Source organism: Cetorhinus maximus, chromosome 16 (genome assembly GCF_964194155.1).
Source record: "Cetorhinus maximus chromosome 16, sCetMax3.hap1.1, whole genome shotgun sequence".
In the NCBI taxonomy this organism is placed as follows: Eukaryota; Metazoa; Chordata; class Chondrichthyes; order Lamniformes; family Cetorhinidae; genus Cetorhinus; species Cetorhinus maximus.
This window is the reverse complement of record NC_135894.1, coordinates 57,392,408-57,413,922: the sequence shown is the minus strand read 5'-3', so window position 1 is coordinate 57,413,922 and position 21,515 is coordinate 57,392,408. Positions and strand designations below refer to the sequence as shown.

General features: G+C 41.8%; 1 protein-coding gene across 7 annotated transcripts in view; it reads left to right on the top strand.

Moving 5' to 3' along the window:
- Positions 1–21,515, top strand: part of dmd (dystrophin) — a 1,945,510-nt gene that overhangs the window by 1,867,832 nt on the left and 56,163 nt on the right. For all 7 annotated transcript variants that reach the window (XM_078559857.1, XM_078559853.1, XM_078559852.1 and 4 more), the window contains 4 exons: positions 5,199–5,335; positions 10,493–10,531; positions 13,443–13,508; positions 20,870–20,935. In XM_078559857.1, coding sequence (XP_078415983.1) covers positions 5,199–5,335; positions 10,493–10,531; positions 13,443–13,508; positions 20,870–20,935 — 308 coding nt within the window. The remainder of the gene's footprint in view (positions 1–5,198; positions 5,336–10,492; positions 10,532–13,442; positions 13,509–20,869; positions 20,936–21,515) is intronic.

Below are 21,515 nucleotides of genomic sequence, written 5' to 3'. Positions count from 1 at the left end.
CCAGTTGAAATGGGAAAAACTGGTCATTTACCAGATAAATAACAGTAAGTTAAGCACAGTGCAGGCTGGTATTGAGAACTGAGATCTGGATTCCCTCACAGATTCAGTGAAATTATTCTGTCAGCAGCTGAGCTTTGCAAACCAGGAAAGGTTCCAAATTTGATCTCTGGTCAGTGCTGCGTTAGTTGTCCTCAGCTGAGATAACCATCAGGATGGTGTAGTTTGTCTCACGTTTCCCGGGCAAAGGAGGGAGATATGGAGATGTTTTCCTCTCCCATGGAACTATACCCAGCTCTGACTACACTTCAACAGCTGTTCATTATTGCTGAAAAAAGAGACAAGTTCATGATTTTGTGTGATTATCCTGTTGCGCCATTATCCTGCAGGTTGCCTTTGATGTGCCCTGTTTCAGCATCAAGCTTGCATGGTGAACAAATGGCTCGGGCCCTATTTATGAGGTTACCAATAAGACCACCCTGTAGCACATGGAACTGTAAAGATCCCATTGTGTATGGCAATGCCTCTACCAATCAGCATTCTCTTCTTATACAGTATAAATTGTTGTTTTTTCCCTTATATTGGTATTCTTCTGGTGTTCTGATGAGTGCAAGATGAAAAGCTTTGACTTGTCTTTTTTTAGCAGGACTCAAGTTCTGTACTACCAACTGACTATTAGTACTCCATGGGCTGAATTTTACGTTAATCGGGCACGTGCCTGACCCGATCAGGCGTGAAATCACACGAGATGATGTCAGATGAGCATCCCAGCGTCATCCCGCGCTCGCGATATTTCAGTCGGCGGGCGGGCTTCCGACTTTTGGGCAATTAAGCCCATTAACAGCACATTTGTCTGTCATTTTACATAGCCCATCCAACCTTATGATTGACAGAAAGGCGAATCGGCCAGGTGGCCTTTGCATTTTCATCAAACCTCATCCACAGGCTGGATGAGAGTTTCATGATGAAACGAAATATAAATAAATTTCTGTGGACAGCATTCTCATTAGTTATATTTTCAGGTGACTGGTAATGGTGCATGAACACTTCATTTCAGCTTTTGAAACCTTTATTTTTGTTGTTTCAGGTCTTCAGCTCCCTGAGGCAGCTCCCTGCCTTCAGGGAGCTTTCTATCAGTGCTGGCCCGCGCCCGCATTGACATCATCGCCTGCCCTCTTCCCACCCCCCACCCCGGCAACGCTGGCCATTAATTGACCTGCCAGCGTAAAATCGGCAGTCGGGTGCCGATCACAGTCAGCGGTCTGTTTCCCGGCCAGTCCCGGTCCCGCCGATCTGAAAATTCAGGCCCATTAGTTGTAAAGTGCTTTGGGACATCCTAAGGTGGGGAAAGGTGCTATAGAAATGTAAGTCAGTCCTTCTTTCTCCTTTAGCCAAGCAAAGATGCAAAGGGGTAATTTTGGCTTAATAGCAATAACATTCTGAAAAGATGTGAAACAGGCTGCTGATTCAAAATTACCGCCGATGATTTCAGTGGAGGAGGAAAATTGAGAAAATCAAGGAGGAAAAGACAAGGACAATAAAATAGTTAAGCTTTGATAATTAGACTTAGATTTAAGAAGAAACTCTGGTTTCCTATTTGAGACCCTACAGTTGCTCTAAGGCTTCTTCCCTCTGTCCAGTCTAAGTTTTTCCCGCGTGCACAATATTACTTGCATACAGTTGGGGACGTTTCCACAGCAAAATAAAAGTTAAAATCCACCGGCCACCATTAACCATGGGCGGAAGCATCCCAGATTTGCACTTAGTGCAGTAGCAGGCGGGTAAAACGACAGCGGGTTTTCAGGCCGTATCGTCCTAAACCCGCCACATTATTTAAACATTCCCGGGAAACACGCCGTTTCCATAGTGGGCGGGCTCAAATTCAACTGCCACGCCATCACCTCGCCGCTTCATCATGCCGGGCACCACGTTTAAAGTACAGCCATGCTCAGTACTTCCAGCCCTGGACTGCAGCAAAGAAGACATGGCCCTGAAAGGCAAGAAGACTGCAGCCCTTGAGTGCCCTTTAGGCGCCTTGGAGGTCCTCTACCCCCGCTCTGGAGGCAGGACAGCAACTTTACCACTCTGGCTTGGTAGGCGATGGCAGTGGTGGTCAGTGCCAATGCTGCACAGAAGAGGTTGGCCATCCAATGCACACACAGGATGAATGATCTCATCCGTGCAGCTAGGGTATGGCAACCATCTCATCACTCTAAACTCACACACTCAAGCCCATCACACATTTACTGGCATCTCACACACTGCCAGCTGAAGGGATATCACCACCCATTCTCACACACATACCCTCACATACCCATCTAGCCTCATCTCATCTCTGGAGACTGCCTCCCTAGCCCTCACTTGCACAGATCAACATGTGCCCCCCACATACACCCTGGGATACCCTCCTTCCCCAATACAGCTCTCGTCCTGCAGCCATTGAAAAGCCACTCACATATGGCTGATCTGGTAGGTACAGACCTGCCGTGAGCCCCCCTAAAAGTGATGTGGTGCTGTCTGTGAAGCCTAGTGCTGATGACTACGAGTGCTGCCCAAAGCAAGGCAGGCAAACAAACCTCAAAGTCCCAAGCGAAGCGCAGCCCTCCAAGTGCAAGTCGCTTATGTGCCATTGTGAAATGTGTCTGTGAAATCCCGCTGACATGGACGAATGATCCAGCAGTGGCGGGGGAAGCGATTCCGGTGGGCGGGCCTAATAATGATGTGCTGGTGTATTACAATGAGGCTCCCAATGCCCAATGGTGGGAATTGTGGCCCGCCATCGATGGGCTGAGCAGACGATCGCAAACTGGTTTCACACCGTCATGAAACTGATCACGCCATGTTGTCCGCTCACACCACTGAACACGCCCGACACTGGCGCGCATGGGAAATCCCGGCCCTTGTATAACATTACTACAAAGCTAACTTGTCACTTCCAGCTTTATTATGGAAACCGTTCAGAACTTCTTTACTGTGGAGACCAAAATGCAGTTATTTTCATTTATGTTTTAAAGAGGTTCTTATTGTACATGTAAAATGAAGCATGGAACCATGTATTTGACACTTTGTCATTAGGAAATTTAGAATTTCCATTATGTTAATTGGGAATCTATTGCATTAAACAAACAGTTTTGGGGGTGTAAAGCCAAGATTAAAAAGATAATAGGCAGTTGTTCTGCATCAATAATAGTTTTGTTTATTTTATTTATGTTGCATCAACATTTTAAAAATATAAGGTGAGGAATACTTCAGACGGTAGAAGATCTAACCATTCTTGTTCGATTGTCCTTTTAAAAGCTTCAACACCAGCAATCATTCATTTACGATTTCTTCATTTACAGTTTGGCTAATTAGAGCATATTTCCTATTTTATATAGCTTATATAAATTGATGTAGCAGTAAAAGAACAAATAGCTTTGAAAATTGAAAATGCCCTTTAACTGAAAATTTAAAGTTTAGTGTGTGAAGATTAATTGTGTTTGTGATTCCTGAGAAAATATACCTTCATACTTATTCCAGTTGCACTTTTCCACTATGGAGCCATTTCCAGTGATAGCTGTCATATTCCTTTACAATAACTTCTAGATTTAATTGTGGACAGCTGCTCAGAGTTTGTGAACAGTTGGTGTAATATCATGCTTGTGACTTTATCAATCTGGCCATGGACCTTTGCTTAACTGTAGAGACTAGAGATGTCAAACTAATTTTGTATGGTGGACTTGATCCGACATCCTGGCACTTGGTATGGGCCACATTCAGCAAAACTTATTTGGATGCACTGGAGTAGAATACATTTCATATCTTATTTTTACCAGTTTCTGGACGCACAGTCCTGTACCTGATCTGCATTGGCAGCATGGCCATCTCCATAGTGGACCTTACAGTTTAAGATGTGTCTGGCTACACCTGAAAATCAGGGCTGCATGAATTTAAATGTGCAAAGAAGGGTCTTACACCTGTTTTAGTACCCTTCTGCAAAATGCATGGAACGTGAGCTATTTTTCCAGTTCTACAGCATCCTAAACAGCAGTTCTTAAAAGGATAGCAAGAGAAATAGAGAATTTTTTTAAAAACTTACGCTTCTGTGGATATAGGATGAGCAGGCTTGATTCTACCAGCTCCACAGTCACTACTGGCCCGCACTCGGCCCTCCTGCAGTTCACTGTTCCACCTTGCCAGATTTAGTAGCAATGTAGCAAGTCCAAATTTGATCCCCACATTGGGTGAGCTGCCTCTGAAAGCAAGACAAGCAACAGTGACTTGTCTCAATTATTGAAATGAAGCCTGAAGTCCAGTTTTGGATAAATCACAACCTTGGTTTCTAGCATACGAACTTCCACCTTGCTATTCCTACCAGTTTTAGTTTGTAATTCTTCAAATATCCTACCTCAGAAACTGGTTGTGATGATAATCACATGAACAATTACATATTGTGCCTTAGGAACAGCATCACTCGCATGGTGAGGATTTGCCATCTCCTTTGTGCCCCCATCCTATAACTTCATTTCCCGATGTCTCTTCTCACGAGCCATCCTGGATCCCAAATCTTCCATCTTGATTTCTCCCTCTGATCACCCTTCGTGATCCAGTTCCTATCTTCTGCTCCCCCTCCCCCCATTCCTAAGTCTCAACCTTCTGCCTCCTCATCTCTGTCATTCTCTTCCAGTCCACTCCAACCATATACCACTCCCTGCTCTCTCTGTGTGTCTCCCTCTCTCTCTCACACACACACACATACATATACATGTTCTGTTCCAGGAAACTGCAAACCTCAGCACACCGCGGACTGGATGAAACTGTTCACATGCTGGATCTGGTCTGGGGTGTGTATGTTTTACACTCCTGATATAAATTGGCCAGAGAAACAAACCCACCCAACCAGGCAAGGTTGGAGAATTGATGCTCAAGTAGAAGCTACTTAGCTTTGTTGTTATGCCAACCAGAGAAACAAACCCCTATCCACAGAGAGTTTCAACATCTCCTTTAACAAGAGCACAGGTCATTCATGCTCATTGATGTTCATTGTCAGAACCAACTCCATAGTGTAATGGACACAAAGATACAACTAATGTTTCCTCTGTTTAATTCTGTTATGTGTTCAAAGTTGTATTGATGGAGTTTTACTGCGTGCAAAATACAAATGGTAACATCCAGTTTGAAGGATTAGTGCAGAATATAAATTTTGGTTACATTCCCCTCAGACAACTTCAGGAGAAGACGTCCGGGATTTCGCTAAGGTATTAAAAAACAAGTTCCGAACAAAGAGATACTTTGCAAAGCATCCCCGGATGGGATATCTGCCAGTACAGACAGTTCTGGAGGGGGATAACTTAGAAACGTAAGTATTGTGTGAGACGTTTATTATTTCCATAATGCTTCAACCTTCTCTGTGATCTTATTTGCACCAATACAAGTCCTATTCCATGGGAAATTAATATGACCCCCTCCCGTTTTGTTGCATTGTTGCATGAGTTTATATTGTGGATCAAAACAAATGAATATTGACGGTTTTCAAGGAGAAATCATCTGTCATTGAAAGCATTCCAGGGATGTTGAGTCGCATTCACAGAAAGTTTTGGATTAAGGATGAGCATCAGAATCAAATAGATTGTCTGGATAAGTTGAAATTTGGCCAAATATGGATTCCTTTTTTTAACTGCCCCAAATGCAAAGGAAACATGCCCTCTATTTACCCCATCATTGTTTTTCCTGCTAAAATAAATATCTTTTAGTCATCATTAATGTTAGCAGCTGAGAAGGATTACAATGGTAGGTGTTTACAAAATTTTTCCATTGTCGGGAAGTTGTGTCTATTTTTCATGGTTTATGAATTAATTCCTCATAATTTTTCATAACTAGATTGTTGAAGATGTGTCATTGAGTCTATTGTTCCTTTGTGCACACTGACGTGCAAATGGGGACGTTGATAAACTAACTGCTGCAGTTAAATTGTGCAGATAAGATAGTTTATGAGAAACATTTACAGGAATTGAAATGGGCATGGTAGGATGACTTTGTTATAATTTTTTAAGTGGATTTTTAAGCGGTGCTAGAAAACACTCTACTTATAGGCATGAAACTCATTTCTTCGCCATCCTTGGTGATAAGTTGAGATGACTATAAACTGGTCTTGGCCATGTTTACTTTTTCTCTAAAGTCCCCAGAGACAGCAATGCATTCCTTTAAACTTAAGGAGCTTTGGCAGCAATAAATATTAAACAACCAACATTGAGAAAAGGACATCTTCATAAATGTTGCAATAGTCAATGTATTGAACTTTACCTGAAGTTTGCACTTTTTGAAATATTATTGAAAGACCACAAAACCTGGCGTTTTATTTAAAGCCTTCATACACTACAATGATTTTGGTTTTGTGAAATGCCAATGGAACCTATAATTGATTTTTCAATGTTCTGAGATTGGAGTGTTTAAATTTCCAGATTCGGATGACATTCAAAATCTTTGGTTTTCTTGACATCCGTTTCTCATAACATTTTATTGGATATGCTCGTTGTTTTGAGATTGTGGATTAACACATTAATCTGTAGTCCCTTGTGCCCTTTGTTTTCATAGCAGTTACATTGGTTTTCTAAATTTAGTTCTTGCATCTTTAAAGTTCTGCCATTGTCTAGGATGCCTCACATTTTCAGAAGTGTCATCATTGTCACTACTCCTTGTTCAGCTTTTATGGCAATATGGGCATCTCCGTGATTGAATGCATGACCAAGATTGGCAGTTTAGCAACATGAGCAACTATAGCCACTACTGACATTGACATGGTGCTATATGTAGAATACCATATCTGTGGACTTTATAAGGGAGAGAGAAGAGTTCCAACAGGGGATAGGAAGGAGACAAACCAAAATTACGGTTAGCTTTATCGGAGGGTTTTGGGGGGTGCGGTGGGGAGGAATGTCAAGGTGAAGAAGTTTCTAGCAAGAATTCAGAAGTGCCTGATGAAGCAAGAGCCCAAATATCAAAAGGACTAGGCAGTCCTGGATGCAGTATATTAAAATGTATGATGCCCTGCACCATAGAACAGCCACCTTTAACTGTAGTAATGTTTTTTCAGGTTTCCAATTGACCCACACTGTGATAAACTTAGTGTCTAAACTTCTTAGTCAGTTGACATTTGAAATTAGTTCTCTTGTATTCTTGGATCAATCAACAGTCTGATTGGTAGCTAATACAATTAATGTGAACAAAATGTATAAAGGATGGTGGGTGTAACTGGTTGCAATATTATATTTTGACTGCCTAGTCTCAGCACAACAGTAAATGCAGAGCATGGTATTAAATTAACTGAGACATACACGTCAGAGGAGTTGCAGATTCAGTTCGCCATCTTGTCCTGAGTAAGCTGACCTGAGGTGAAACTTTGATCAGCTCCTTTATTGAATTCAGCAGCCCTGCATTGGGGACTTATGGAAATATCATAAAGGATTTCAATCCCTAATTCCTATCCGATAATTCATTGCACCATTTGTGTCTGTTGAGAGGGGATGGAATCGGAGTTTCACTGTGGTGTTTCCCACTATCATATTGCTTGTTAAAACTCACTGCCTCAGCTTCCATGATGAATGGCCACTTGAATGAGCGCTTACAGCAGAGGAGGAGAAGAAACATTGGAGTGGGTGATAAGAAAATGGAAGAATCCAAGTTGAACGTATGTGGAGGCCACCTGCACATGAAGAACACCTGAGGCTGTCCTGTCAGTGCTTGTAGACAGGTTTTATAGTTTGTTGATTTGCCAAGTGAAGAAGTTGAAGCTGAAAATCCAGCCCAGCAAACTTAAAGGCTTAGTTTCAACACCAGGTGTGATCTTTTGGAAATGATGTCCCTGGGGGTACTTTGCTAATTGGGTATACTAAAAATAATGAGAGAAGGCCGGTAATTACTTTTGGAGATATTAACAGATGAATAGCATGCAATTGTGTGGTTTTCCTCTGTCCGCTATTTCAAAGGAGGCATTAACTGATTTATTTTGAGTGGGTTAACATCTCTCCTTCAAAACAGCAGAGGAATGCCACGCACATTGAAATGTTCATAAGCTAATACTGTATAGTAGGCAGTTGTTTCTAACTTCAAACTTGAATAGTCTGTGCAATTCATTACTGACCACCACTGTAAGAAAATCATTCTCTTGATAGGTTATAAACCCCTTAATTATAAAATGTAAATCAAGACAAGCAGCTTATGAAGTATGGTTGACAATGAACTTAAGACCTGCAATATCTCTTTAACTCAGCCCTAACCATTTTGTACTGTAAAATTATTAAATTCCTTATCTACATTAGCATGCATTAGCTGTGTCACATATTTTCTTCACACTGCTTTTAAGGAAAGAGAATAAAATTTAGAGCAGAGTATTTTTCTTTCACTGTGCCCTGGGGGTTGGGAGCAGATAGGCAGCAAATGATGCAGTATTTTGCTATGCTGTTGTCATCTGTAGAATGTAAATGTCAATGATACTGCTGGGATTATTACAAAGGGGCAGAAATTGGCTCAGAGAGAGGTTTTGAATGACATGTTGTAGATAGTTTTGAAATTAGGCTCTGTAGACCACCAAAGAAAGATGCTGTAATTTTAACCCTTGCACTAACACATGTACACTGAGGATTTCACAAGAAATGCCTCTTGGACCATGCAGGTGTAAGAAGCAATTTGTGCTGCTGTTTGCTTTTGTGAGTCAATGTAATGTCTAAAGCACAATGCTGGAAATCAAGAGCATAGATACCAAGCCAAGATATTAAGTGTGGGAAAAACAGGCCACACTTCCGGTAACTTATTTATTCTAGATTATTTCTTGTTACTCATTATTTTTAAAAAGTGTGTTTTTCATTCATTGCTAATCATCCAGATATTGTTAACCATGTAATGCTGACAGCATTGTGCAAGCAAAAGATTTGCATGGGTTTCGGTGCTTTTATTGTATGTAGGGTAGTTGGATATATTATGACCTCTTGAAAGGCTTTCTTCTACTGAAGAATAAAAATGGATAGCAGGAGTGCAAATAATGGAGCTTTCATGCACCCTAAAATTGTTGTTTATGGCCTCAAATTTTCTAAACCTTAACTTGAATATTCAATGTCATTTCACCGTGATGAACTGTCTAGATGGTAGCTCATCTGCGTTCACACAAACAGTTACATACCTTCAGCATCTCTAACCGAGAATCATATAATGCCACAGTACAGAAGGAGGTTATTCAGCCCATCAAGTCTAATTTACTCTTTAGAGAGCAATTCAATTAGTCCCCCTCCCCTGCTCATTCCCTATATTCCTGCAAGTTTTTCTTCAAATATTTATCCTGTTCCCTTTTGAAGGCTCCTCTTGAATCTCAGAATTTCAGATTTCTAGCATCCACAGTATTTGCTTTTGTATTGTCTGTTAGAAAGGGTGGTGGAAACAGATTCAATAATAACTTATAAAAGGAAATTTTTAAAATTACTGGTTACATTTCATGAATCTTAAATGGTGCGGAATGGAAAAATTCCAAATGTTCTCGTCAGTCAGAGATGCCGATAATTTGAATTGTGCCACAGTTTCACAGGTGTCATGTACATGGTCATCCTGAGGGTGTCCACATTAACCCAGTGAAAAACTGTATTAGAAAGTCGAATGGATTTTGCTTGTCTGGGAGTGTTAAACCAAAAAAGCGACAGTGAGACTCAAAATGGTGCACAGCAATTTTTGTTCCTTAAGCATCTGTTTGCAATAAACCTATTACACTGATAAATAAGTGCATTACATTCTCAAGATTCAGTGGATAAATGCACTAACATATTGTGGTATTAAGCCATACACACTAGAATTATCCTGTATTCTGTCCTGAGTTAGTTGATCTCAGAGAGCAGCAGTGAGGCACATTGAGTTTTTGTTTTGGATTTCCAGCATCTGCAGTAGCTTTTAGCTTTTTGTTTTTAACCTCCAAGCTCTTTGACTACGAAAGGTAAAATTTCCCCAAGGGCTTTCACATCTGCTGGCTCTCTGGTGACTCCTACTGGAAAGTGCACGCCTGTGGACGTAAAATGAGGACAGAAGCAGACTGAGCTGTGATACCCTTCTTGATAAATAGCCCGCCAGCAGTCATTATCTGGGTCGACACATGAAGGATGGTTACCTTACCAAGGTAACATAGAACTGCTGGTACCCATGGAACAGAACCCCAGCAAAGGCCATTGCTTTTAGGCATGGCAAGGAGGAAATGGTTCATAGGAGAGCAATATGATAGAGATGCTGTCAGCTTTGCACGTATCTAAACTTTATGAATTTTAACAACATTGAAAGATATATTTCTCTTTTTCAAGTGTAGCTATTGCAGAACAATTGCATGATATCTTTGCACATACATTGCATATTATTTCTTCATATTGCTCCCATGGTCATTCACATTGCTGTTCTTTATGCTGCTTTTTTTTCCTCCTTATTTTGTGCTTGTTGCATTTCTCCTGAGTTTTAGCTGCCACTTCATCTCCATATTTTTGTCTTGCAGTCCTGTTACTCTGATCAACTTCTGGCCAGTAGATTATGAGTGAGTACTTCTGCTGATGTACACATCTGCATCTTGGTTTATTTATTTTCTTTTTAAAAATATAAATAAATGATTGCAACCAGTGTTCTTAATGTTTCAACTCCCAGGGATGCTGTTGCCTAACTTAGTTTGCTTTTGAATAGAGTTACATTTTGAACACGATTATGTTAATTTTCTGAAACATTTCAAAAGGTGAAATGTCACAAATGCCAACATTTTCTATTTTTAAGATAATGATGTTAAATACATAAAATCATTTCCATCCTGAGGAATGGGTGATGCATTAGGTTAAACCATTTCACCTCAAATGTTTGTTCAACTCCAGCTCAGAATTATGGTGTCTAATTCTCCTCTGTCTGCGGGCTGTACGGTTTCCACGTGAAAAGGCTTTCTTTGGCAACCTCAGTCCAGTTCCTGGTGGGAAGAGCCTCACAACTCAAAATTGTCCTTAATTCGGCACTCATTGCCACTATATTGGAAATTTCAGTCAGAGGCGCCACCAATTGATTTGCGAGAGAAGGAAAAGCAATAATTTATACTCTTGGGTTAGATCTGAGATACATTGTGGTGGAAATTGATCTTAGTTGTTAGCATAAAATGGACAGTATCATTTTGGCCAGCTGTTAAATGCAACCTCATGAATTTTGCATGACTGCTCATTCCAACTTTCTACTCCATTTTTTGTACAGATTAGAGGAATCTTTGCTTAGTTATTAACATTGGCAGTGGGTTTCAGAAGTTGCCATGTATCCCTCACCTAAAGAATCACTAAATTTCACATTATAATCCCTTTCAGAATGCTAACCCTTTAATAAACAATACAGAGGAATTTCCTCAGAGCTTCTCCCACTCTGCTCCAGTAATTTTGCTGGAATCTCAGCATAAGGTCCATTTTACATGGGTAAATATAGTTATGGTGGCAGTTGTATCAGAAAAGGTTCCCAGCAGTAGTTCAAGATTGCATAAATTTATTTCCTGGTTAAAACGCTGATGTGGAAGTAAAATATCGATGACCTCATGTGTATTTAATTTTAATTATTCCCCCAAATGGAGAGGACCTTTCCCACCCAGCAGGTGAATAATGGAAATGGATGGATAATTGAAAGTCTCCACATTATAGTCTTCAATGTATGGTACATTAATACCCACGGAATAAGTATGATACTTAATAAAATAAATTGTCAATCAGTGTCTCTTGAAAGGCTTTCTTCTACTGAGGAATAAAAATGGAGAGCAGGAGTGCAAATAATGGAGTTTTCATGCACCCTAAAATTGTTGTTTATGGCCTCAAATTTTCTAAACCTTAACTTGAATATTCAATGTCATTTCACCGTGATGAACTGCCTAGATGGTAGCTCATCTGCGTTCACACAAACAGTTGCATATCTTCAGCATCTCTAATCGAGAATCATACAGTGTCACAGCACAGAACGAGGCTATTCAGCCCATCAAGTCTGCACCCAGTCTTTAGAGAGCAATTCAATTAGTCCCCCTCCCCTGCTCATTCCCTGTATCCCTGCAAGTTTTTCTTCAAATATTTATCCTGTTCCCTTTTGAAGGCTCCTCTTGAATCTCAGAATTTCAGATTTCTAGCATCCACAGTATTTGCTTTTGTATTGTCTGTTAGAAAGGATAGTGGAAACAGATCCAATAATAACTTTTAAAGGGGAATTGGAAAAGTACTTGAAGTGTACATACTTGCAGGACTATGTTGAAAGGGCAGAGGAATGGAACTATTTGGAGAGCTCCTTCCAAGAGGTGGCACAGGCACGATGGGCTTAATGGCCTCCTGTGCTGGATCATTCTATGATTGTGAATATGCCACCAACAGAATGCCAACTATGCTACAATATTTTGTAAAAGAATAATTTGAATTAAGTTTGTGATGGAGCAGTTCCCGTGCTAACCTAGTAGGATCCATATTTTAAATGTGAATAGATTGAGCAGACTACAATAGATTGCATATCCACCTCATAGCATTTTTAGGCAACCCCAAGGAATAAACTTGCAGTTGTGTTATTTACTCAGGCTGATTGAGTGAGTGACAGAGACAGAGCTGGGAATAAATAGATTAGAAATGTACTAAATTATTTTTATATTAACAAACAATTCTTCAGAAAGTTAATAGTGGTATGGTTTATTTTTAAATGTGTGCTTCCCTTTAAATATATGAATGTATATCAACTCCAAGCTGCCTGTCTTAAGCTTTTAATTCAAATCTCTGAAATAGAACTGTTAAATGATTATAAGTTTCAACCTGTGAACTGTTGGAAATTGACTTTTTCCTTTGATATCAAAAGTTCTCCATTTGAAATCACTTGACATTTATCAGTCATTTACAGTAATAGAAATGTTTCTATTGCTTCTGTACTGTTGGCAATAGATTTTCTTCAATCAAATGTGCTTTTCCAGTTTGGCGCCATTTCAAGCACATGAAGGGAATCAATTTACATTATTTTTTATTTGTTTTTCAGAAACATTAGCATCAGACATGCATATTAAAACTAGAGCATGATGAATGTAGAGAGTCACCCATGGCAAAGTTTATACTTAATTTTAATAAACTAAAAATAGAGTGAATTATATGGCTTTTGAAATTCACAGCAGCATACTTGTCCCAAAGCTTGCCCACCTGGGGCAACAACAAAGCAGATAAGTTATTGCAATTGTCTATCGCAGTTAAGTAGACCATGCAGAGATGGACGTCATGGTGGATTGGCATATAGTCATTATTTACTGGATTGTAATCACAGAAAGGTTCGTCTTGTGTTCCAAAATGTTCAGATAATTGTACGCAAATAGCCTTGGTAAATTGTTATCAGTGGGAGGTGATAGATCTGGCAGCCTTTTACTTCAGTGTTTTGTACATTGTTACACTTCTGTAAACAGCAGGTCTTTTTCTCAATTGCAGACCTGCCTCATCTCCTCAGTTGTCACATGATGATACTCATTCACGAATTGAACATTATGCTAGCAGGTAAGAGACACAATTGTGTGTCATTCGTGGAGCTCAATTTAATCATAATTCATTTCAACAAAGGTAGTTTAATATATTCTTTCTGTATGATTCTGTTGCATCTAACAACTTTAAAAGTAATTTCCAACTGACTTTCCAACTTAGGTTGGTACATGGAAAAATATTCAGTTAACCTTTTCCAGTCTACAGCAGTATGTCCACATTCTAGACTGAAGATGTATTGAATATTGTTTGTTACACTGAAGCAATCATTAGGTTTGTAGCTGATACTGTTTGAAAGTGGAGTGTAACTTTTTTGTTCATAGCTTCATTGCTATTTTCACATTTAAGTGCTTTTTAACGGAATTTGCTGCTTGGGTGATATTGCAATAATGATGTACAACGAATTCCTTAGAACATCTAGGTTAATCTGCACTGTTAAGTAATGTTTCTTTCCAAGTTCAGTCCAAGTTCTGTGCCACTTTTTATAAAGTATTGTATAAATAGAATGTCGTAGATTATGCCAACACCTGTTTCCAACCTCAGAAGGCACACTGAAGCAGTTTGTTGTTTTCAGCATGCATTCTCATAACAAAAGTCTTCTTTGATGGTACTGGTCATTCTATTCTGAAGCATCTTGGGATGCTGTTACATTAAAGGCACAATATAAATGCTTCCTGTAAGGACTCCATCCCATTCTCTCAGTTCCTTCGCCTCCGTCGCATCTGTTCTGATGATGCCACTTTCAAAAACAGTTCATCTGACATGTCTTCCTTCTTCCTTAATTGAGGTTTTCCACCAACAGTGGTCGACAGGGCCCTCAACCGTGTCTGGCCCATCTCCCGCGCATCCACCCTCACACCTTCCTCTCCCTCCCAGAACCATGATAGGGTCCCCCTTGTCCTCACTTATCGTCCCACCAGCCTCCACATTCAAAGGATCATCCTCCACCATTTCCGCCAACTCCAGCATGATGCCACCACCAAACACATCTTCCCTTCACCCCCCCTGGCCACATTCCGCAGGGATCGTTCCCTCCGGGACATCTTGGTCCACTCCTCCATCACCTCAACCCCTTCCCACGGCACCTTCCCATGCAACCGCAGAAGGCGCAACACCTGCCCCTTTACTTCCTCCCTCCTCACCGTCCAAGGGCCCAAACACTCCTTTCAAGTGAAGCAGCATTTCACTTGCACTTCCCTCAATTTAGTCTACTGCATTCGCTGCTCCCGATGCGGTCTCCTCTACATTGGAGAGACCAAACGCAGACTGGGTGACCGCTTTGCAGAACACCTTCGGTCTGTCCGTAAGCATGACCCAGACCTCCCTGTCGCTTGCCATTTTAACACTCCACCCTGCTCTCATGCCCACATGTCCGTCCTTGGCCTGCTGCAATGTTCCAGTGAAGCTCAACGCAAACTGGAGGAACAGCACCTCATCTTCCGACTAGACACTTTACAGCCTTCCGGACTTAACATTGAGTTCAACAACTTCAGATCATGAACTCTTTCCTCCATCCCCACCCCCTTTCCGATCCCCCTTTTACCAATAATTTATAATTAAAATTTTTTTTTTATTATGTATATTTTTCTTTTCCCACCAATTTCCATGATTTTTAAATGTATTTCCATCCATTGTTTTATCTCTACCTTTTAGCCTATTTCGATCCCTCCCCCCCCACCCCACCCCCACTAGGGCTATCTGTCACTTGCTTGTCCTGCTTTCTACCCTTAATGTCATCATTAGCACATTCCTTAGCTAATATCACCACTGTCATCACCCCTTTGACCTTTTGTCTATGACATCTTTGGCAATCTCTTCTTTGCCTCCACCTACCACTGGCCCTCTATCCAGCTCCACCTGTCCCACCCCCCTCAACCAGCTTATATTTCACCTCATATCTATATTCTTAGTTCTGATGAAGACTCATACGGACTCGAAATGTTAACTGTGTTCTTCTCCGCAGATGCTGTCAGACCTGCTGAGTTTTTCTAGCTATTTTTGTTTTTGTTATAAATGCTACTCGTTGGACTAGAAACATGAGTATGCCAATATAATAAAAGCAAAATACTGCGGATGCTAGAAATCTGAAACAAAAACAGAAAATGCTGGAAAAACTCAGCAGGTCTAACAGCATCTGTGGAGAGAAAGACAAGAGTTAACGTTTCGAGTCCGAATGGCTCTTCTTCAGAGCTCTACCTACAAAACATGGACTGCAACCGTTCAAGAGGGCAGCTCACCACCACCTTCTCAAAGCCAACTTGACCCAGTGACAACGAAGGAAAGGTGATATATTTCCAATCAGGATGGGGAGTGGCTTGGAGGGGAACTTCCAGGTGGCGGTGTTGCCATGTGTCTGCTATCCTTGTCCTTCTAGATGGTAGTGATTGTGGGTTTGGAAGGTGCTGTCTAAGGGATTTTGGTGAGTTCCTGCAGTGCATCTTGTAGGTGGCACACATAGCAGCCATTGTGTGTTGGTGATGGAGGGAGTGAATGTGGTGCCAATCAAGCGGGCTGCTTTGTCCTGAATGGTGTCAAGCTTCTTGAGTGTCGTGGGATCTGCACTCATCCAGGCAAGTGGAGAGTATTCCTTCCTGCTCCTGACTTGGGCCTTCTAGATGGTGGACAGGCTTTGGGGAATCAGGAGGCGAATTACTCGCCGCAAGATTCCTAGCCCCTGACCTGCTCTTGTAGCCACAGTATTTATATGGCTAGTCCAGTTCAGTTCCTGGTCAACAGGATGTTGATAGTGGGGATTCAGCAATGGTAATGCCATTGAATGCCAAAGTGCAATTGTTAGATTCTCTCTTGTTGGAAAAGGTTATTGTCTGGCACTTGTGTGGCTTGAATGTCACTTGCAACTTGTCAGCCCAAGCCTGGACGTTGTCCAGGTATTTCTGCATTTGGACATGGACTGCTTCAGTATCTGAGTCACCGCGAATGGTGCTGAACATTGTGCAATCATCAGTGAACATCCCCACTTCTGACCTTATGAAAGGAAGATCATTGATGAAGCAGCTGAAGATGTTGGGCCTGGGACTCCTGCAGTGATGTCCTGGAACTGAGATGATTGACCTCCAAACATCTTCCTTTGTGCTAGGTATGACTCCAACCAGCGGAGAGTTTTCCCCCTGATTCCCATTGACTCCAGTTTTGCTGGGGCTCCTTGATGACGGTCAAATGCTGCTTTGATGCCAAGGGCAGTCACTCTGACCTGGAGTTCAGCTCCTTTGTCCATGTTTGAACCAAGGCTGTAATGAGGTCAGGAGCTGAGTGGCCCTGGCGGAACCCAAACTGAGCGTCAGTGAGCAGGTTATTCCTACATAAATGCCACTTGATCGCACAGTTGATGACCCCTTCCATCACTTTACTGATGATGGAGAGTAGGCAGATTGTAATTGGCTGGAACAAAAACAGAATTACCTGGACAAACTCAGCAGGTCTGGCTGGGTTGGATTTGTTCTGTTTTTTGTGTACAGCACATACCTGGGCAATTTTCCACATAGCCGGGTAGATGCCACTGTTGTAGATGTAGTGGAACAGCTTGGCTAGAGGCGTGGCAAGTTCTGGAGCACAACTTTTCAGTACTATTGCGGGCATATTGTCAGGGCCCAGAGCCTTTGCAGTATCCAGTGCCTTATGCCGTTTCTCGATATCACGTGGAGTTAATTAAATTGTTGAAGAATGACATCTGTGATGCTGCCAACCTCTGGAGGAAGCCAAGATGGATCATTCGCTCGGCACTTCTGGCTGAAGATTGTTGCAAATGCTTCAGCCTTATCTTTTGCACTGATGTGCTGGGCTCCCCATCATTGAGGATGGGGATATTTGTGGAGCTTCCTTTGTAGACTGCAGAGCCTAGATCTGATCCATTGGCTGTGGAATCACTCCGCTCTGTCTATCACTTGCTGCTTATGCTATTTGGCATGCCAGTAGTCCTGTTGTAGCTTCACCAGGTCAACAGCTCATTTTTAGGTATGCCTGGTGCTGCTCCTGGCATGCCCTCCTGCACTCTTCATTGAATCAGGGTTGATCCCCTCGCTTGGTGGTGATTGTAAAGTAGCAAATAGGCTGGGCCATGAGGTTACAGATTGTGGTTGAGTACAATTCAACTTGGAACCAGGGGCTCGGGAGCGAGGAGGCGGGGGCTCGGGAGCGAGGAGGCGGGGGCTCGGGAAAAGCGTGGTAAGGACTTGGGAGAAGCAGTGTGAGGGTCCTGGGGTGGCAAAGCGAGAAGTGGCAGGGCAGCGGTGGACAAGATGGCTCCTCATGCTGCAGGCAGTGAGAGACAGAGACGGAGTGACTCTGTTATCCAGAGCTGGAGAAATGGCTGAGTGAGCAGCCAGCAATTGCTGGTGTGCGATGGTATCACTGTATGCAGGCACAAACCGGTACTGGTACTAGTAAATGGGCTGACTGCATACACCAATGACATCATTAGTGGGAGAAACTGCATATGCCCCTGCGGATCCACTGCGAGAAAAGCACATATGCACAAGACACCTGGTAGATCGGTACCAGGCGTTATATTGATGATCCTGTTGCTTGAATGTGAGTAGTGGCTCTAAGCAGCTGTTTCTGGGCTGTGTGGTACCCTTAGGATGGATGCTGGACTCTACATTGTGTGGGGAGGCAGCATCTCTCAGGAGGATGATGTAAATTGATGGGGAGATGAGGCTGATCACTGGAGGTGCTGGTTGGGTTTTGGAATTGGATTCTTATGCCTGCCCACCTTCTGCTGTAGCCAAAAACCCATCAGATTAAGGAAAGAGATTTCCAAAAAAAAAAATCCTTGAAAAGAGGAAAGACATTCTAAAATACATACCATCAAAACTAATCCTGATTCCAGGTCTTTCAGGGATTCAGCAGCTTCCCATTACAGTTAAAGAATTTATTTAAATCATTAGTTAATTAGAATTCTAATAATGTCTGTAAGTTAATATGAACTAGAGCCATAATCATAGGTTGGAGTATTAGTAGCCACTTAAGAAAACCATGTCTCTGGTGAATGGCAATGTTTTAAAATATGGTTGTTCACCTTACCATGATGTGACATGTCAGAAGCTACATGATGTTACCGTGAACTGCTATTGCTACAAAGAGGACTTGGATAGAAACATGCACAGTCATGCATTGCCTGTTTCCTTTTCATTTGAATGCTAAGTTGTCACTACTTAAGGATACTTTGTTCATTAATCAGGTATTAGGAGTGGAAAGATGACGTGAGCTAGAAAACAGGGTCATAGGTTCAGCTGCCTCTAACTGGATTGCTTATTGTAAGGAATGAGTCAATGTGTGGGTTTAAGAAACAATGCCTATTGACAATTAACCAGTAATTATTGTTAAAGAGGGTAATAGCTTTGGCTTCTTGAAGTTGACTGTTTAAAAACAAAACAAAAGTAGACACAGCAATTCCTAATCTGAGCTACCCTTTGCAGAGAGAATGCTAAATAGAGGCTACAGCATTTCTTGGCATGCTGGGGGTGGGGCTTGGGAAATCTAATTACCTCTGCCTCCTGGCTGATTGGCCAGACGGTGTTCTTAACATCTGAGATTAGGCAACCATCTCGTTCATTTGCTACAGGGGTACACATCTGGATGAATTAAAGAACAAGAATAACCTACTGACCTTGAGGAAGTAAAGTCATAGAATCATACAGGACAGAAGGAGGTCATTCAGCCCATTATGCCTGTGCTGGCTCTTTGAAAGAGCAATCAAATAAGTCTCACTGTCCTGCTCTTTCCCATTGCACTCAAAATATTTCCTCTTCAAGCATATATCCAACTCACTTTTGAAATTATCACTGAATGATAAGGGTCCAAAAATTTGCCAGGATTCTGTTGGTTTCCCATTGTAACTCCAGTGGGACCGACTGGTGAAAGCTATTGGAAAACATGTGGGTCTGCTTGTGCTTAGTCTCTACCATTTCAGGGGTACTGAGGTACACCTAGTACAGTATGGAGCCTTCACCTGGTACTTTTAAGGTACACACCATCAGGAGGATGGAGAGACTCCATTTCCCTGGTTCACATGGTGCCCAGCATAGGACTGGCATGCCATACAACAAATGAGAAGAGGCATTCTGATGACTGTATGGCAGAAATTGGACCTTACTGAAGGGAGTTTTTGGTGGGGTGGGAGCGGTGGGGGCGTCTAGGCCAGGGAATCAGAAGAAAAATTATTTATCCAGTCCTGGATGGGGAGAAATTGCTTCCAGTTAAATATCAGCACAACTGAAGTCATTGTTTTCAACCCTCACTCCAGACTCTGTTCCCTAACTACCATCTTCATCTGTCTCACAAGCAACAGCCTGAGATTAAGCCAGTCCACTCACAATCTTGGTATCATGTTTGATCCTAAGATGAGCCTCCGACCTCATATTCGTACCATCACTAAGACCATCTATTTCCACCTCCACAATATCACCCGACCTCCCCGCTGTCTCAGCTCATCAGCTGCTGAAACCCTCATCCATGCTTCCGTGACCTCTAGGCCCAATTATTCCAATGCACCCCTAGCTGGTCTCCCACATTCTACCCTCTGTAAACTCGAGGTCATCCAAAATTCTGCTGCCCATGTTTTAACTCACAGCAAGTGCTATTCTCCTATCACTCCTGTGCTCGCTGACCTACAGTGACTCCTGGTCAAGCAGTATCTTGATTTTAAAATTCTCATCCTGGTTTTCAAATCCCAATACGGCCTTGCCCTCACTCCCCTCCACCCTGCCCCCCGACTATCTCTGTAATATTCTCCCACCCCATGACCCTCCAAGATAACTGCACTCCTCTAATTCTGGCTTCTTGTGCCTCTCTAATTATAATTGCTCCACCATTGGTAGCCGTACTTTGAGTTGCCTAGGCCCCAAGTTCTAGAATGGCCTCCCTAAACCTCTTCACCTCTCCTTCTTTAAAATGATTCTTAAACCTACCTCTTTGACCAAGCTTTTGGTCATCTGACTCTCATCTCTTTATGTGGCTTAGTGTCATACTTTGTTTAATAACACTCCTGTGAAGTGCCTTGGAACATTTCATTCCATTAAAGGTGCTTTAGAACTATAAGATGTTGTTTAAAAAAAAAATTTTATTCAGCCTCCCTACATGGGGGCCAATTGGGTGTTGGCCTGGTTAATCTCCTACTCGTGACAGGTTGGTGCCAGGTTTGCCAGTTGCATGGGGAAGGCTTGCACTAGAAATGAACTTGTAGTTTTGTGGATGCCTGTCTGTCCCCATTAACCCTTGTAAATTTTGGTGAGATTGATGCTAAAGGACACTGACGTTGTATCCTGAGGACTTTGTTCCAAAAATGTAAAAAGTGAGAAGTTATTTTACCTAAGCTGTTTGAATTCATCACAATCTTATAATTGCTGATTTTTGTATTGCAGGCTAGCAGAGATGGAAAACAGAAATGGATCTTACTTGAATGACAGCATCTCACCCAATGAAAGCATGTATGTATTAGAGTGAAGTTCAGCAGCAGTGTCTATTTCATGAGGGGGTGAAAATACCATGTGAGAGTTAACAATTTTTTTAGAAAACCAAATAATAGTGACATAGCCAGAGTCCATTACTTTGTTCTATGTGGATTTTCATCTCCAGATTAAATTTTTAGTCCCCTGGAATTATATTTTAGCACATAATTTAGTACATTAAGAAAGCCACAGGATATATTGTTTGCTGCAGTGTAATGCCCAGTCTAAATGAATGGATTCTCCTGTTGCTTCAACAGATCACTGTTCAGCAAGTAAAAAAAGAGACTGGTTTACAATCTAGGTTGATGTCATCTCATTTGTGATGTTAGGCCAAGTCTTGATTTGCATAACCGATTGCAAAATACTGCATACGAAGTCAGTTTTGGAGGGATGGATGGAAGCAGTGGCTTTGCATCGCTCTTGCTTGTCTTGACAGCTCGACTCTGTTCCCCTTAAATGTCGAAATTGTTTGATGACAGAGACGTCTCTATTTCAGTCTGCGCAAGGTTGTTTTTCCCCATGTATTGGGAACTCGCAGTTGGCTTTCAGATTGTCTTTA